The 16,473-nt window shown below is 38.6% G+C and overlaps 1 protein-coding gene across 1 annotated transcript; it reads left to right on the top strand.

Annotated features, from left to right (window-relative positions):
• Window positions 1-6,516: 6,516 nt before the first annotated feature.
• On the top strand, window positions 6,517-16,473 carry LOC144642784 (arylsulfatase B-like). The gene is made up of 10 exons (XM_078501854.1): window positions 6,517-6,598; window positions 8,736-8,847; window positions 9,077-9,236; window positions 9,895-10,007; window positions 10,962-11,108; window positions 11,749-11,919; window positions 12,571-12,740; window positions 12,850-13,105; window positions 13,709-13,958; window positions 14,578-16,473. The coding sequence occupies exons 1-10, from the start codon at window positions 6,558-6,560 to the stop codon at window positions 14,982-14,984; spliced, it is 1,827 nt and encodes a 608-aa protein (XP_078357980.1). The 5' UTR covers window positions 6,517-6,557; the 3' UTR covers window positions 14,985-16,473.

Below are 16,473 nucleotides of genomic sequence, written 5' to 3' on the forward strand. Positions count from 1 at the left end.
GTCATTTCTTGTATATCCGATATGGGGACGCAAAGAGTGTGGTATAAGAAGTTGCTACTCTGGTAAGATTTTATGTTAGTTAATTAAAGATATTCAGACTGGAGCTACTTCCTTTATACTCTAGGTTGCAATTTTCCACCGAATAACTTATTTCAATCGGTACTTCACACCTTTTAGTTTCGATGGAGTGGCTGAGTAAAGTTTATGAAAGCGAATATATGAAATATCAAGCTCATTAGTTATGTTTGGTTAAAATATTATTTTATGTTCAGTGTCTTATTTTCTCTCGGGGTTAACGCTTTTTTAAAATATTGTCACCTGCTCTCTATTGTGTTATAACCAGACCAAACCCTCCCTTTCACACCAACAGCTATAAGTTAATTAACTTGGTGTTGATTGTGAAATTATTTCCTAAAAGGGAGATAATATAGTACAATTTTAAGACAATTATTTAACGATTAACTGCATAATTGCATTGGCTAAAGAAAGATTTCGCTTGCCAAAGATTGTTCAACTTAAGGTGTTAAGTGATTAGCATATCATTTGTCAATCTTTTCAATTTTCAAACACATATTTTATTGGCTTTTCAACAGGGATAAAGGTTGTCAACTCTTGCTCATAACGAGAAGTTGTCTATTTATTTTAATAATTTGTTTTGACAAGAATTGTCCCGGCAGGTTCATGTTTGTGCCAAATTCGCTTAGCAAGCGGCTCAGTGCTGAGCTTCGAGACACAAGCAAAGAGCAAAGAGACACGACAAAATCAAAATTCGCTTAAGATTGGGAAGTTAGTCGTGTTTTAATTGCAAGATTTATCGGCTGGTCTAATCCAGCAGTGTACTATCTTTGCTTCCGGGAAGTGCTAAACAAGAATTCCGATTGGAACTAATTGAAATCAAAGAAAGTTGCACAGCAGGGAGGCCGGTCGTGCGATTGTTTGATTCTGCCCTTGATCATGTCAAGTATGTCATTTATGCTGCAGAATGAAATCGTTTGGACTAAAAACTGTGAACTGAACAACTTGTTAACCAGTGATTTTGCCTTTGATTCACCTGTTGCAGTATGACAGACTGCACTTGTCGATGAATTGCTCGTTTTCGTCATCCTAAACTCAAGTCACGTGCTGGGAAGGAAAAGGAAAAAGCCATCAGCTTGGAAAGCGCCCAGACCCCACATCATCATGATTGTCGCTGACGACCTGGTACAGAGTTTGAAAAGCAGTTTTCTTTCATAAAAGCATTACATTGATATATGGGAATTCATTAAGGCAAAGAAAGTTGCTTTCGAATCAAGTATATTTCTGCCTCCCTTCTTACTGAAAAGTTTAAATTATGACTTTCCCTTGTTTATCTTTAGGAATACATTCAATGTGTCCAGAAATCAGTTACTTCAACTTTCCTTTAATTTTAGGGCTGGGATGACGTAAGTTTTCATGGCTCGCCCCAGATCCCAACTCCACACATCGACAAGTTGGCCAACTCCGGAGTGACACATTTTACGTGGTTTTTGCGTTTTTGGTTTGCTTTCTGCCTTAGTGTTGCTTGACAATAATAATTATTTTTAACTCAGGTACTCGGAGTAAAGATGTTATGTTACTTAATTTGTACGCCTCATCAATCATTTTATTTTTTTCCAAGAGCGCACGGTAACGAATCCTGCAATCTGATTGGTTATTAGCGCGGGCAAGATTCTCCTATCTCTGCCCACGGGCCACGGTAACGCTTTCGTGAGTTTCATTTCGCGGCGAGACGAACGAACCCATGACAGTTTTGCTCTCCAAAATGATTTAAATCGATGTAGTTGCTCACCAACCGTTGTAAATTTGAAAGGGAAAATTAGCAGCGGAATTAAAGGCCTTGAAGTTCTCCAAAAGGCGAGTATTTATTCTCTTTAGTGACAAAATGAAGTTATAGTTTTATGGCCGTGGTTTGCCGATCGTTGTTTGTGCATTCGCACTGATTTTCACGCCATTGCGGTTAACTGCAAGTCGCCGGTTTACAGACTCGATTTATCCTTTCAAACACCTTGCTTCTCTGCTACTTTTTTCCAAAACCGAATACTGCTTATCGCCATTCAAGAAAATGAGATGCTTTATTAAAAAACAGTCAAATTAATTCTCGCAATATTGTGCCGTCACTGTGCAGGCGACCAAACTACACATTTCAGCTTCATTCAGTTTCACTTTCGCAAACTTTTTGTCAAAACAGAATGCTGTGGGAATCAACACAGAAGTTTTTGACTCGTTAAATACAAATGTAAATAGCTAAGTGCTTTCCAGTCCGAAAAGTAAGTTTAATTAACTTAAAGAACTCACAAGCCGAAATGGAGTTAAAGTGTTTTGCAACTCGCTGATTGCTCTGTTCTACATTGTGCTTTTCTATTATTTCAGATGCTTTTTTTTTTTTTCAGATGAAATTTTCCTTGAGTACTGTTCATTTTAGTGAATTTATTTTGTTTGGCAGAAAGCTCTTATAGCAAACAGATCATTATTTACTCTTGCCGTAGCTTATGGCGATCGACTCAACATTGGATGCGCGCGTATATAAATACAAACACATTTGGCAAGAAAGTCTTTGTAGGTTTTTTAGGTGTTTTTTAATCAAACACATTAAAGTAGGAAAAAAATAAATAAGTTATTTACCGGCCTAGGGTCGGTCCGTATAGTGAAAAACTGTGACCGAGGTCTTGAAAATGCTGCCCGAGGCCTGCGGCCTCGGGCAGCATTTTCAAGGCCGCGGTCACAGTTTTTCACTATACGGACCTCCCAGCCGGCAAATAACATATATTTATTTAACTCTTCTTTAAATCCATTCATTTATTGGTTGCGTCGTCGAGAACTTCGGGAGACTGTTAAACAAACGTTATTAAAAACATGCTGCTGAGACATTAAATCTGAAAACGTTTGTAGTTGGATAGAGGTAGAGCAAAGCTGTTGGCTCGCTATTTTGCTCTGTTTAAGACACAATTAATATACGAATTGGGACCGTTGAAGAATGTTTTGCAAATGTTAGGTAAAACGCTTGTTAACTATTTCTTTTGAATGGCAAAACTGTAAAATATCTAACTCTTTAAATCCCATTTGGTGTATTACACCTTTACGTGAAAACTATTTGTTGTATTCGGCCAAATAATTTTAATTTTTGGCATCAAAAATACTAATACATGGTCTTGGAAGGATGTAGAATCTGTAACCGACGTGAAATTATAGAGATATGACCTAATTTACTAAAGTAAGAAAACCCAAGTCAACTGATTTAGCTTTTCAGAAAACTATAGAAATCCTTCTTATTATTGACAGTAATAAAGGTTTTGCTTATCATCATCATCATCATCATCATCATCATTGTTTGATTTATTTTTTACTGATCCACACATTTTAAACAGCGTACATGGAGTTCAGGTCCACGCTCAACTGAATGCGATAGAAACATTCAGGAAATTATGAAGAAAAAATATATCATACAACAACAATTATGATTAATGAAAATACGATAAATGTATAACCATTGTGTTTTTGAAAAAAAACCCTGCATCCACTGCAGTTATTTTTAAAAACTTTCAAATCATCACCTTAAAAAATCGTTGTGAGTCAAACTTGCCGAGAGTAGGCCTTTGGGCCCTGACAAAGCTCTCCTAAAAAACCTTGGTAACATTTGTGTTTGTAAAAAAGGCCACGCATCAAAAAAAAAAAACGAAAACTAAGACAATGATGTTTCATACACAACTTTATACCATGCCATAGAAAATACAGCCAATCAGAATACAGGAAAGCCGTTGTATATTCGACGGTATTCAACCCAACCTTCCCATAGTGCGCTGCGACTGTATTCTCGACGAAATTTAGTAAGCGTATTTTCTATGACATGGTATAAAATAGTTGCACAACACTTTCTCGTGGTATACTATGGAATATCCCACTTGTCATTTGTATTTTCTCGGCATACACACTCGCCTAAAGGCTCGTGTGTATACTGAGAAAATACAAGTGACTCGTGGGATATTCCATAGTATACCACTCGAAAGCGTTGCATAACTAGTATGTATGAAAAGAATGACTTCCTTTAACCTTTTGGGAAAAAGTTTCAGATATTTGACGCGATTTTGTGGTTAAATTGGCGAAGCTTTATTTTTTGCTTTGTTTTTAGGTCGAAGAGGTACCTGAATGAAAAATTCGGTTTCCCGGAGTTTGATTATTTTAGATTGGCATCTCTTCCATTGTTATATTTTCCAACTTTAATTTTAAAGATAACATCTGTCACCTGTCTTAAGCGAGCATTTGTTAAAAAAAATAATTTTGAATTTAATTAATTTGAGCTTTTCGTCGGTTTTGTTTACGTCGTGAATAGGTCGTTCGTAAGCTAAGGCGCTGGTAGTTGTTGACATTAGTTCTGTTAAGAGGCGTTTGTTCTACATTAAGCTTGCGCATCAGCTTTATAGAGTTAGTCGTTGAAAATAGTTTGTACTGTAGTTTATGAATTCAGGAAAGTCCCAGTCGATTCTGTGGTTAGTTTGTGTATAGCGTTGGCATCACCATTTTTCGTCGCTCGTTTGAGCAAACTCAGAGCAAACGCCTCTAACAGAAAAAAGAACCAGGTGACCTATCAAGCTGGAGCTAACAAAATTAACAGCATAAAACGACTAGGGATAGCGCTTGAGATACTTTAACTCTCGGTTAAGTTTATCTGTGATATAATGTAAATTATGTGAATCTAAGTCTTCTATCGAATAAAGAAGCTCAGCCCAGTCCCCACGCGTTCTCTTTTTGGCGAGTGCGAGACGCAAAGCGAGATCCTATGTTGCAGTTTTTTCGCAAAATAATAAAAGAAAACCTTAAGTTTTATTTTGGTACGGATCGATGATGAGACAAAGCAAAGTTTCTCATTAATGTTCTGTTAAAATACTATTTTTTCGGAGTAACTTTCATTAAAAAAAAATGGTCACCCTTTCCCTTTTGTGTTGTGTTCAGACCAATACCTTTCTTTACAGAGTACAAGATATACTTTTTGTTGCACGGGTGCCGAAGACTGTTCGACTGAAGGTATTTTAGCAATAGTCATAGCTGTTATCAATCACTGCAATTGGTATAAACGGGTATTTTATATTGACTGTCGTTTCTATCAGGTGAAAGGGTTGTCAGCTTTACTCCTCATTAAATAAGGTTGCCTGTTTGTTTTAATTATCTGTTCTAACAAGAAGAGATCCGATCTCGACTGATTCATGTTTGGGCCCCTACTGCTTAGCAAACTGGTTACAAAGCTTCTTTTAACAGAGAAAAACGACAAAATTTCGCTCCAGGTTGGAAAGTTGGTCGTGTTATACGCTGGGCTAATCCAGCGTGTTGTGCCTTTGTCCCGAGGGAGACAGTTTCTGCAGTATTGGAACTCTTCCATATAAATAACAAAATATTCAAATTAAAGAAATACTTCCAACAAGTAAGCTGGCCGTGTGGAGTTTTTAAATTCGGTTTCTTAATGTTTCATCGATGGTGGAGAATGAAATCGTTTAGAAGAAACATGATGAACTCCTTACGAACTTGTTAAGCAGTGATTTTGCTTCTAAGTCACCTGTCCCAATACGAAATCCTGCACTTGTCGATGAATTTTTTATACACAATACATGACCTTACAGACCAGCGATACACTGTGCTGAGAAACAGATTTTCGCGATTGTTAAAAGATGTATTTTGTTATCAAATGTTGAAAATGTAACTGAGGAATAAAAAATATATTCAAATTGAGAAAAATAGAGACGTTTTTCTATAGGCCGCTACAGTATTTGACCTATTTTTTAAGTCCTAACTTATTTTCTTGAACGATACGGGTTGATACGGTATTGACAATCGTCAAGTCGAAGTGTGAACAATAAAACACACACAAAATAGTTTTAAATGACTTAGAGCCTGTTAACATGATTCCGGAATGAAGTTCGTTCTGCATTCACATGGAAGAGTCGACCGGCTCAACCTAAGGCATTTTTCAAGCGCGCGGTTTTCGCGCGAGATGAAAACAAGGTGGCGCATGTTTCGCGTGAGATCAAAACAAGATGGCGCATGTTTCGCGCAAACATGTTTTTGTGCCCATTAATTGCCGTATCTGCAATTTTAACGAGTAATTTGACCATAGAGCTGCTACTTTGGGCTTAACAGTAAATGCTATTACGTTTTTTTCTCTCTAAATTCAAACTGTGAAGTCCGTATGCGGTCATGAGTTGCGATTTCATCTCGGAACGAAAATCGTTCTGTGTTTCAGGTGTTTACATGACACCAGAATGAAATGTCATTCCAGAACGAAACATTCATTCCGGAATGAAAACCGGAATGACTTAACTTTCGTCTCGGTATCATGTAAACAAATATAGAGAAATGTATGGGGATAGAATGAACTCGTTCCGGAATGAAAGTCATTCCGGAATCATGTAAACAGGGCCTAAGGCGTTTTTAAGGGTAACTTAAATAATTAATAACTGAGACGATATTTAAGTCGACGGGAGGTTTGTTTACAAGAGAAGAATCGTAGATTGGCCACAGGCTTATAGCCAGTCATTTCTTTTATATCCGATATGGAGACGCAAAGAGTGTGGTATAAGAAGTTGCTACTCTGGTAAGGTTTGATGTTAGTTACTAGAGATATTCAAACTAGAACTGCTTTCCGGCCCTTATTTTCTAGATTGCAATTTTTTCCATCGGATAACTTATTGTAGTTGGTACTTTACAACTTCTACTTACATTTAGGTGTGGCGGAGAAGAGCTTATAAAAGTGAATATATAAAATATCAAAGCTTATTAGTTATGTTTGGTTAAACTATTATTTTATATTCAGTGCCTTATTTTCTCTCGGGGTTAACACGTTTTCAAAATGCTGTCACCTGCTCTCTATCTCTATTGTGTTATAACCAGACCAATCCCGCCCTCTCATACTAACAGCTATAAGTTAATTAAATTGGTGTAAATATGGAAGTACAGGTTAGTAAATTTTCTGTGAAACCATTCCAAATGGGAGATAATATTGCAGAACTTAACGATAACTGTTTAACGATTAACTTCATGACTGCATTGATTAAAGAAAGATTTTGCTTGCCAAAGATTGTCCAACTTTAGGTGTTAAGTAATAAGCATATCATTTTTCAATCTTTTCAATTGGTTTAAACGCATATTTTATTGGCTTTTAAACAAGGATAAAGGTTGTAAGCTCTGTGCTCATAATGAAAAGTCGTCTATTAATTTTATTTGTTTGTTTTACCAAGACTTGTCCCGGCAGGTTCATGTTTGGGCCACACTCGCTTAGCAAGCGGCTCAGTGCCGAGCTTCGAGACACAAGCAAAGAGAAATGACAAAATCAAAATTCGCTTAAGATTGAGAAGTTGGTCATGTTTTAATTATAAGATTTATCGGCTGGTCTTATCCAGCAGTGTACTATCTACGCTTCCGGGAAGTGCTAAACAAGAATTCCGATCGGAACTAATTAAAATCAAAGAAAGTTGCAGAGCAGGGAAGCCGATCGGCGATTGTTTGATTCTGCCCTTGATCATGTCATTTATGCTGCAGAATGAAATCCTTCGGATAAAAAACTGCGAATATGATGAACTGAACAACTTGTTAACCAGAGATTTAACTTCTCTAGTTCACCTGTTGCAGTATGACAGACTGTACTTGTCGATGAATTGCTTTTAGACAATGCATGACCTGTAAACCAGTGACATACGGATCAAAATCTGCTAAGCAACAAGTTGTTGCGACTGGTAAACCATGTATCATATTGTTTATGTTAAAAGTTAAACTGAACAGTCTTAAGACATGCTCTTCTATTTCGCTGCAGCTTATTGATAGATTATTTCCTTCAGCTTAATCGATTTGTTTCTAAAATGTACGTTCGCGCTTTTGGATTACAAGTCCAGTGCCCTGATCACTGGGCCACACTGCCTCCACTTAACTTCACCTATTTAAAACTGTAGATGTTTTGTATGGAAGTCACTTAACCTGTTTTTAAGAAAGCCACTTCTCTTCTGCAATTAGCCATGTTCGAAACGAGCGGAGACTGGGTACGATATTAATATCGAGAATTGAAAAATGAACCCTGTCATCTGAAAGAGCATCCAAAAATTAGTACTTAGCCAATTGAAGTTATTGTTAAACGCAAAGGCATGATACTTTAAAAATCGTTAAAATAAGAGAGCAGATGGATTGGATGGACAGCTGTCCCCCAATCCATACCAGCTCTCTATTACGATTCAAAAGTGAACCAACCTATGCGAAACCAATAACAATCAAATGTAAATAACTAATTTTGATCCCGTGACCTCAACATCGATTAATACGACCCCCTCGTTCGAAATGGCTAATTAGTTTCAGTTTAAATCGGCTAAGTCCATTATTTGAAACCACCATGAGAAGGCTACAGTTTAAAAAATGTCTCAGTCCATTTCCTACACGGTTGAAACATTCGATTTTGTCCATGACGTCTTTGAGTTGGAATTCCTCTTTTTTGCTTAGGGACGGACCATTATTTTCTTGGAGGGGGGAGGGGGAGAAAATTTTCCCGCAAACTTTTTTTAGTTTATGCACCTCTGCAAACATTTTTTTTTTCGAAATTTTTACTATTTTTGTTATACATATCGTGTTTGCAAACAATTTATTTTGTATTTCCAGGCCAGCAAACATTTTTTCAATTTTTCATCCCCCCCCCCTCCACAAAAATAATGGTCCGTCCCTTAGTCTGTTCTTTACATTTTTCGTTTCAGCCTCGTTTTCGTCATCCTAAACTCAAGTCACGTGCTTGGAAGGAAAAGAAAAAAGTCATCAGCTTGGAAAGCGCCCAGACCCCACATCATCATGATTGTCGCTGACGACCTGGTACAGAGTTTGAAAATCAGTTTTCTTTCATAAAAGCATCGATATACGGGAATTCATTAAGGCAAAGAAAGTTGTTTTCGAATCATGTATATTTCTGCCTCCTTTCTTCTTACTTAATAGTTTAAATATGATTTATCTAAATATAACATTATGACTTTCCCTTGTTTATCTTTAGGAATACATTCAATGTGTCCAGAAATCAGCTACTTCAACTTTCTTTTAATTTTAGGGCTGGGATGACGTAAGTTTTCATGGCTCGCCCCAGATCCCAACTCCACACATCGACAAGTTGGCCAACTCCGGAGTGATTCTAAACAGTTATTATGTGTCACCGATTTGTACTCCTACCCGGGCTTCTATTATGACTGGAAAACACCCGGTCAACCTAGGTAACTGAACAATAGACGATAATTACAGTTTAGAAAACGAAAGAAGATAAATTCTTTGCCCCCTATTTTTTGGGTTACAATTCTACTTTGAACAAATCCTTGAAATTGAAGAAACTTCGTGTTGAAATAAACTGTCTGCCTCTTTGTCTATCTGTCTGTCTATCTGCCCGTCTGTCTGTCTGTCTGTCTGTCTGTCTGTCTGACTGTTAAACACTCTTTATATTAGTAGTCGAAGATGCCATGTTGATGTCGCATTTATGATTGCCATTTCTTTTATGTAATATTGACAATAAATCATGGCATTATTCTTGCTACCTTTTTCACACTACGACAGGAATAAATTTTTTGCATACTAGTAAATATTAAAACTTCATTATAAGTTTCACTTTTAAAGATGATATGTATCAAAATTGTGCACGCTTTTTATTTTGCTTCAATCCAAATCATATCATGCTACTCCGCCACGTAGGCAAAATTGATGTTTAATAAACCCCAGCCCCGAATAAATGCCAGGTTTAAATAACTACTTGGTATACGAGGTCGAGTTTAAAAATACATAACGGCACGATCATAAACAGAACGTATCTGTAAACAAGACAGGTCACTGTATGTTGCAGTGTTAATGTTGAAAGACTTAATAGCGTCTCTATGGTTACAGGTATTCAACACGAGACCATATTTGGTAATCAGCCGTACGGTCTTCCTCTGGGTGAAGCTACAGCACCACAGTATCTCAAGTCACTTGGATATAGAACACACGGTGTGGGAAAGGTATCAAATATATAGTATTGAATAGAAAATGAGCTTTAAACTTAGGCTATGTTTACACGGGACCGGCCGGAACGGATCCGGCCGATCGGACCGGAAGGCCCGACACGGGACCGCGGAACCGGCCGCAACGGATCCAAAACTGGACCACAGCAGGTCGGGACCGTCGGACCAGCCAGAACGGTCCGGTAAACGTAGCCTAGTAGTTACGTTGCGGGGCATTTACATTTTGAGAGCCTAGTGACAGACGTCTAGACGTGAACACTCAGGCGAGCTCACAGCGTGAGAGAACGTGCATGTTCTCCATACGAAATCAATATTTGGCTTAATAATAATAATAATAATAATAATAATAATAATAATAATAATAATAATAATAATAATAACAACTTTATTTAACCACGGTAAAAAGTTTAAAGCTAAAAGCTTGTGGGGCCGTGTACAAATTAAAAATTAAAAAGAAATATAAAAAGACATCCTAAAAATATTAAGAAGATAACAAAATTCACTATTATATTGTTGTCAATTTTTGTTTACTACCGTAAATTGATTTGCGAGTTAGTAATTTGTCTTCCATTTTCACGAACGTTTTCAGCATGAATCACGAATAACGGTCCTAAAAATAAGCAAATCACGCGTCATACCGAAGTGGAAATTCCCGGATCACGACCAGATTTGAACTGTTTTTATTTGCACGCGCTATTTTTTTGCTCAAATCAGCGTCACGAATTACCTCTTTCCACCCTGCGAGAAAGGAGTTGAAAATACAACACGTAGCATGTATTATTGACAAACACCAATTGTTTGACATATCTACCCAATCAAAATTAAATCTAAGGAGTAAACGGAGACAAACGAAGACTGAATAACTAAGATTGTAGCTATATACAGATAGAGAAGACTTTTTGCTAGACTCAACCATCCAGTTGCCTTTCACGCTCGGACGCTTTCTTGCAGTGGCATTTGGGATTTTTTGAAAAGGAATACACGCCAACTTACCGAGGATTTGAGACATATTATGGATTTTGGAACGGAAAAGAGGATTACTGGGACCACACATCATTGGAGGATGTCTGGGGGACAGATCTCAGAGATAATATGGAGGTAATACTGCGATTAATATTCTAATTCCCAAGAAAGAGAAGAAAGCTTCCTGTATTGAAGCCTGACTTCAACGGCGTTTTCTGTTTGCTCGCATAATTTATATTGATTTATATTCCGGGGGAGGGGGTTGGGTGGGGCACACTAAAAAATTACGGACGTGCAAGTATCTTTAAGGGGCACATGTGTATTGGTACCGCAACGGTGCTAACCCAAAATGACCGGCCCCGAGAGTTGTCGCGATTTTTAGGGGCCACGATATTGACCCTTAAATGGGAAGAGATCGACAACAATTGCAAAAATCTTACGAGTAAGTGTTTAAAAGAGGTGATCACTATGAATCGCCAGTGCCAGTTTGTTTTAGAATGTACCAGAGGAAAATAATATTCAACGAGATTTGGTGCCCAGGGAGAATCGGATGAGCACCCCTGTCATGTTTTAGGGGAGGTACCATTAGAAAATTCATTTCTCGCTCGATAGCTGTCTGAGTTTTGACTCAAAAAAATTTCTATTACTGAGTTCTACAGATATCCTTGAAATGTTTGTGATTGGTTGTATTACGGCTATAAACTCTCGCGCCCAAGTAACAGTCTGCACACAATAATGTTGGCTTACTCAGGCAACGTTTTATTATTTTTTCCAGGCTGTAAAGAACGAAAGTGGCCATTACGGAACAGAATTGTTCACAGAAGTTGCTGAACGAATCATTGACACTCACAACAAATCTGAACCGCTATATTTGTACATTGCACAGCAAGGCGTTCACTCAGCTAATGTACAGGATCCGCTACAAGCGCCACAAAGGCTGCTCGACGTAAGTTAGATAATTCATTTTCTTCCCTGGGTATGAGTTACAAATTTTCAGTTATTGTTTCTCTGAGAAGGACACTGAAGATTACAAATTCCTGAGGACGTTGAAGAGAACACAACTTATTGCATACAACCTCATCAAAAGAAAGAAACAGCGGAAAAGATTATCAGCGAGCACTGCCTTCTATACTACTTCAATGTTGTCTATGTGATATGGACTATATTGGTTACACCACCCGACAGAAAGACAGACATTCAGGCAGGCAGGAAGGAAGGAAGGCAGACAGACAGACAGACAGACAGACAGACAGACAGACAGACAGACAGACAGACAGACAGACAGGCAGGCAGACAAACAGACAGACAACCAGGCAGACAGGAAGAAAAACAGACAGACAGACAGACAGACAGACAGACAAAAAACAAACAAGCAGCCTGGCAGGAAGGCAGACAGACAAACATCCAGACAAACAGACAGACAGACAGACAGAATTCTTTTATCATTACAAAGAGGCAACATATCAGTTAAAGAATGCTTCCGTTGAATTACCACATTTGGCATCGAAAAGAGAACATGTACAAGGCACTTTGTTTTTGTATTCGTTAATAACCTTGCGTCTCATGATCAATATCTCATGTCTTCGTCTTTCCACAGAAATTCCCGCATTTTTCATGTGACGAAAGAAGAACGTATGCCGCTATGGTGGCATCAGTAGACGAGTCTATTGGTAACATAACTAAAGCTCTTAAACGAAATGGATTGTATGACAACTCTGTAATCGTTTTCACGACAGATAACGGAGGCGCCCCAAGGGGATTCAACTGGTAAGAGAAACCCTACAGCACATTTATTTGTCATCACCACAACATGTCTCATAATGTAGTCCGTTAGTTGATACAGTTTACAAACCTTGTATCTTCACTCTTTTTTTAGGAATCAAGGTTGCAACTATCCTTTGCGAGGCGGCAAAGACACATTATGGGAGGGAGGGGTCCGTGGAGTAGGATTTGTACACAGCCCACTGATAAAGAAAAATGGTCGTGTCAGTTATGACTTGATTGACGTCACAGACTGGTTACCAACCTTCTATCATCTGGCTGGAGGTGACGTCACCAAGATGGAAGAAAACATTCATGGTATGAATATGTGGGAAACGATATCGTACGGCAAGAAATCTCCAAGAACTGAGGTACGACTTCATAATTACTTTTCTGAGATCGTTATTGTTCTACGTTCTATTAGACGCAAAACGTTGAATCCGCTTTCAAAATCATTACCTTAAATCCTGCAAGAATTTGAAGCGAGGTCGTAAATAAACCTCGCGAAACCTACTCACAAAACTGGTCGATAATAAAATCAGATTGAATGTTGCACTTTACTCAATCTCGCACAAAGAATACTACAAGACTGCAATTACAAAACGTTTTCTCATCGATCTGTCTTCCTTCGCAGGCAAATGACTTTTCCCGATCCCATAATATGCAACCTGGGCTTGGCCCAGTCGTTCTCGTTTTTAGTTTATGTCTTGATTTTCGGTTTTCATCTTAACTATTCTTTTAAAAAAAATGACAAATATTTTATTTGGTGAAAACTGCACACGCGCCAAACGTCTGGCTGATCTATGGCTCTGAGAACTGTTGTGATTAGCAAGAACATGGAGGTTCTTAAGTCTGTGGGATGTTGGAGAGCAACATCATGAATCATCCTGTACGAAGCCATCACTCGCAAGGTTAAACACAATCAATGCATATTACCTGAATCACCCTAATTTAATGTGTCTTTACGTTTTTAGGTTCTTCACAACATTGATCCCATCCGTAAATTTGCAGCTATTCGAGTGAAACAGTACAAGTTAGTAGTGAACCAAGACGCTGTTTACAAAACAACTTGGCATCCACGATATGTGGTCCCAGGAGAGTTGGAAACTATGCCTCAGCCCTCCACATTACCTGGCGCGGTTGTTGAGTGTGGAAAGTGGTATAGCAGTGTAGAAGCTGCATGTAAAACTGATGAATTTCCTTGTTTGTTCAACATAAAAGAAGGTAAGCTATACTTTCTTCTAATAGCTACGTGCACTACGTGCCTTGATGCTAATGTACTCATTTATTAACGTTAATTCCTCAATGTGTCGATCATACATATTTAAACAGACAGACAGACAGACAGTTTTTTAATTGCCAGTACTTTTAAGGTTAGTAGGTTAGTAGTTCTTGTAATAGCCTTATTTGTTGAATGGCTGGACTGAACTGAACTGATCATGACTGACTGACTGACTGACTGACTGACTGGCTGACTGACTGACTGACTGACTGACTGACTGACTGACTGACTGACTGACTGACTGACTGACTGACTGACTGACTGACTGGCTGGCTGGCTGGCTGGCTGGCTGACTGACTTTTGACTGACTTTTGACTGACTTTTGACTGACAACTCACTGACCGACTGACTGACTGACTGTCTGGTTGTCTGGCTGTCTGGCTGGCTTGCTGGCTGACTGACTGACTGACTGACTGACTGACTGACTGACTGACTGACTGACTGACTACTGACTGACTGACTGACTGGCTGGCTGACCGACTGATGAACTTGTGGATTGATGACTGATTGAAGACTAGCTGGCGGGCTGGGTTTATTAACATGGAATATTTCTACTTTTAGATCCTTGCGAATACAGAAATCTTGCCAATAATCATCTTGATGTAGTGAAACGACTGGTTTTGAGGCTCATTCATTATCAGAAAAGGGCCCTTCCTGCATGGTACCCTGAGAGAGACTATGAGGCAGATCCAGCAATGCACGGAGGATATTGGAGCCCTTGGAGGTCCTCAAAAGCAAACAAAGATATTCTACAGGAAGTTGTCGATAATATCACGTCATTTGGAGAGAGGAAACACTCCTGTCATGGAAACTGCACAAAACATGTAACAAAAATGGCAAAGGTGTCTTTAAGTACGCTCGATCGAGCAAAGTATAAAGAGTTTTATCAGATGTTGAAAGGAATTCTGCGAACAGTAGATGAACGTAAAAAGAGTCAAATTCCTAGAGCCAACAGCAAAATAAAGTAAAATAAATGCATAAATGGCCGTTTTCACACTAGAAGACGGACAAATCGTCTAGCCGGACAAGTCGTCCGACGATTTGTTCGTCTAGTGTGAATTTTAGACGACTTTTAGACGACTTGTCCGTCAAGACGACCATGTCGTCCTCGTAAAATCGTCTTCCTAGACGGCCAAATCGACGGACAAATTCAGAAGACTTGTTCGTCCAAAATCGTGTCCGTTCCGTTTTAACACTAAGACGATTTGTCCGTCTCTAGTGTGAAAACGGCCAATAAATGTATAAATAAATCAATAAATAAAATAAAGCATAATTAGTATTGTACGTCTTCGGAATGGCTATTTGCCACTTTTTTCCAGATCCAATTGGACTTTAGAAGTTTACATTTTTCAAAGGGTGGAAAACTGAGAATCCTGAGAAAAACCGTCGGAACAGGGACAAGAATTAACAAGAAAGTCAATCCACATATGATGCCCGGTCCGGGATTTGAACGGGGGCTACATTGGTGAAAAGCAAGCGTACGAACCGAAGGCGAGGGCGGCGCGAATCCCTGCTTTCTCTAAAAGGCTCAAATTCCTAGAGTGACCAGTAGAGAAATGAAGAAAAAAGAAGGAAGGGGATGTTTTGATGGGTTATTTGTAACAATTGTCTACCCTGTTCGTTTTTGTTAACAAAATATAAGGTCACGTAAGATTTTTAACCAAACGTATTTTTAATTAGTAGTCTTATTTACCAGTTCTTTATCGTTGCATGACATCTGTTTATAATGCCATAAATGAGTTCCATTTATTTGTCCTTTAGGTAAGGTACATCAACTTTATTTAATGCGAGTAGTATTGAGGGAAGGGGGGACTATAATATGAAAGTGATGGAAACTCTTATAATTACGATAAGACAGGTATCCTCGTTAATGTCATAAAGAGCCCCACCATCACTAGTCTCCTTCGCAGCCGTATTTTGGATGTCACGCAACGCTCCCCCATTCCATCAGCCAACACCCACCGGGATTTTTACGTCCTTAAAATGGGGTCGAACGTACGATGTTCCTTTGATATGTGAAATCTTGTGCAACTGCTGCCATGATTTCGGTAAGTGTCCTTTTTCGTTTTGGGTGATCCCGCTCTGTTCGAGGGGTCCTGCTTCATGCAGCATCGCCCATGGTCTTGGGCTAGAAGCTAACCGTTACCGTCTCTCTCCACCCGGGACTATATATTAGGATAACCTGATAAAAAGCTGGGGTGAAACCTGTGATGGCTAACATCCCATCCAGGGAAAAGTAGTAATACTCCTTGTCGTCAGTTGAGAAAAAATTTAATTAAGTTCCGAACACGCGGTCAACGATCAAAGGTGAAAAGATTGCCTTAATGGACTTGAGCGTCAAAACGTTTAATTGATAAAAACCACAAAGCGCTATTTTCTATCTGAAATTTATAACATGTCACCATATAAGCTATCTTTTAATTGTTTGTTTCTTATTTAAGTATAAATATGCCTTTG

This window comes from Oculina patagonica, chromosome 2, assembly GCF_052425735.1.
Source record: "Oculina patagonica isolate OP01 chromosome 2, crgOcupat, whole genome shotgun sequence".
Lineage (NCBI taxonomy): Eukaryota > Metazoa > Cnidaria > Anthozoa > Scleractinia > Oculinidae > Oculina > Oculina patagonica.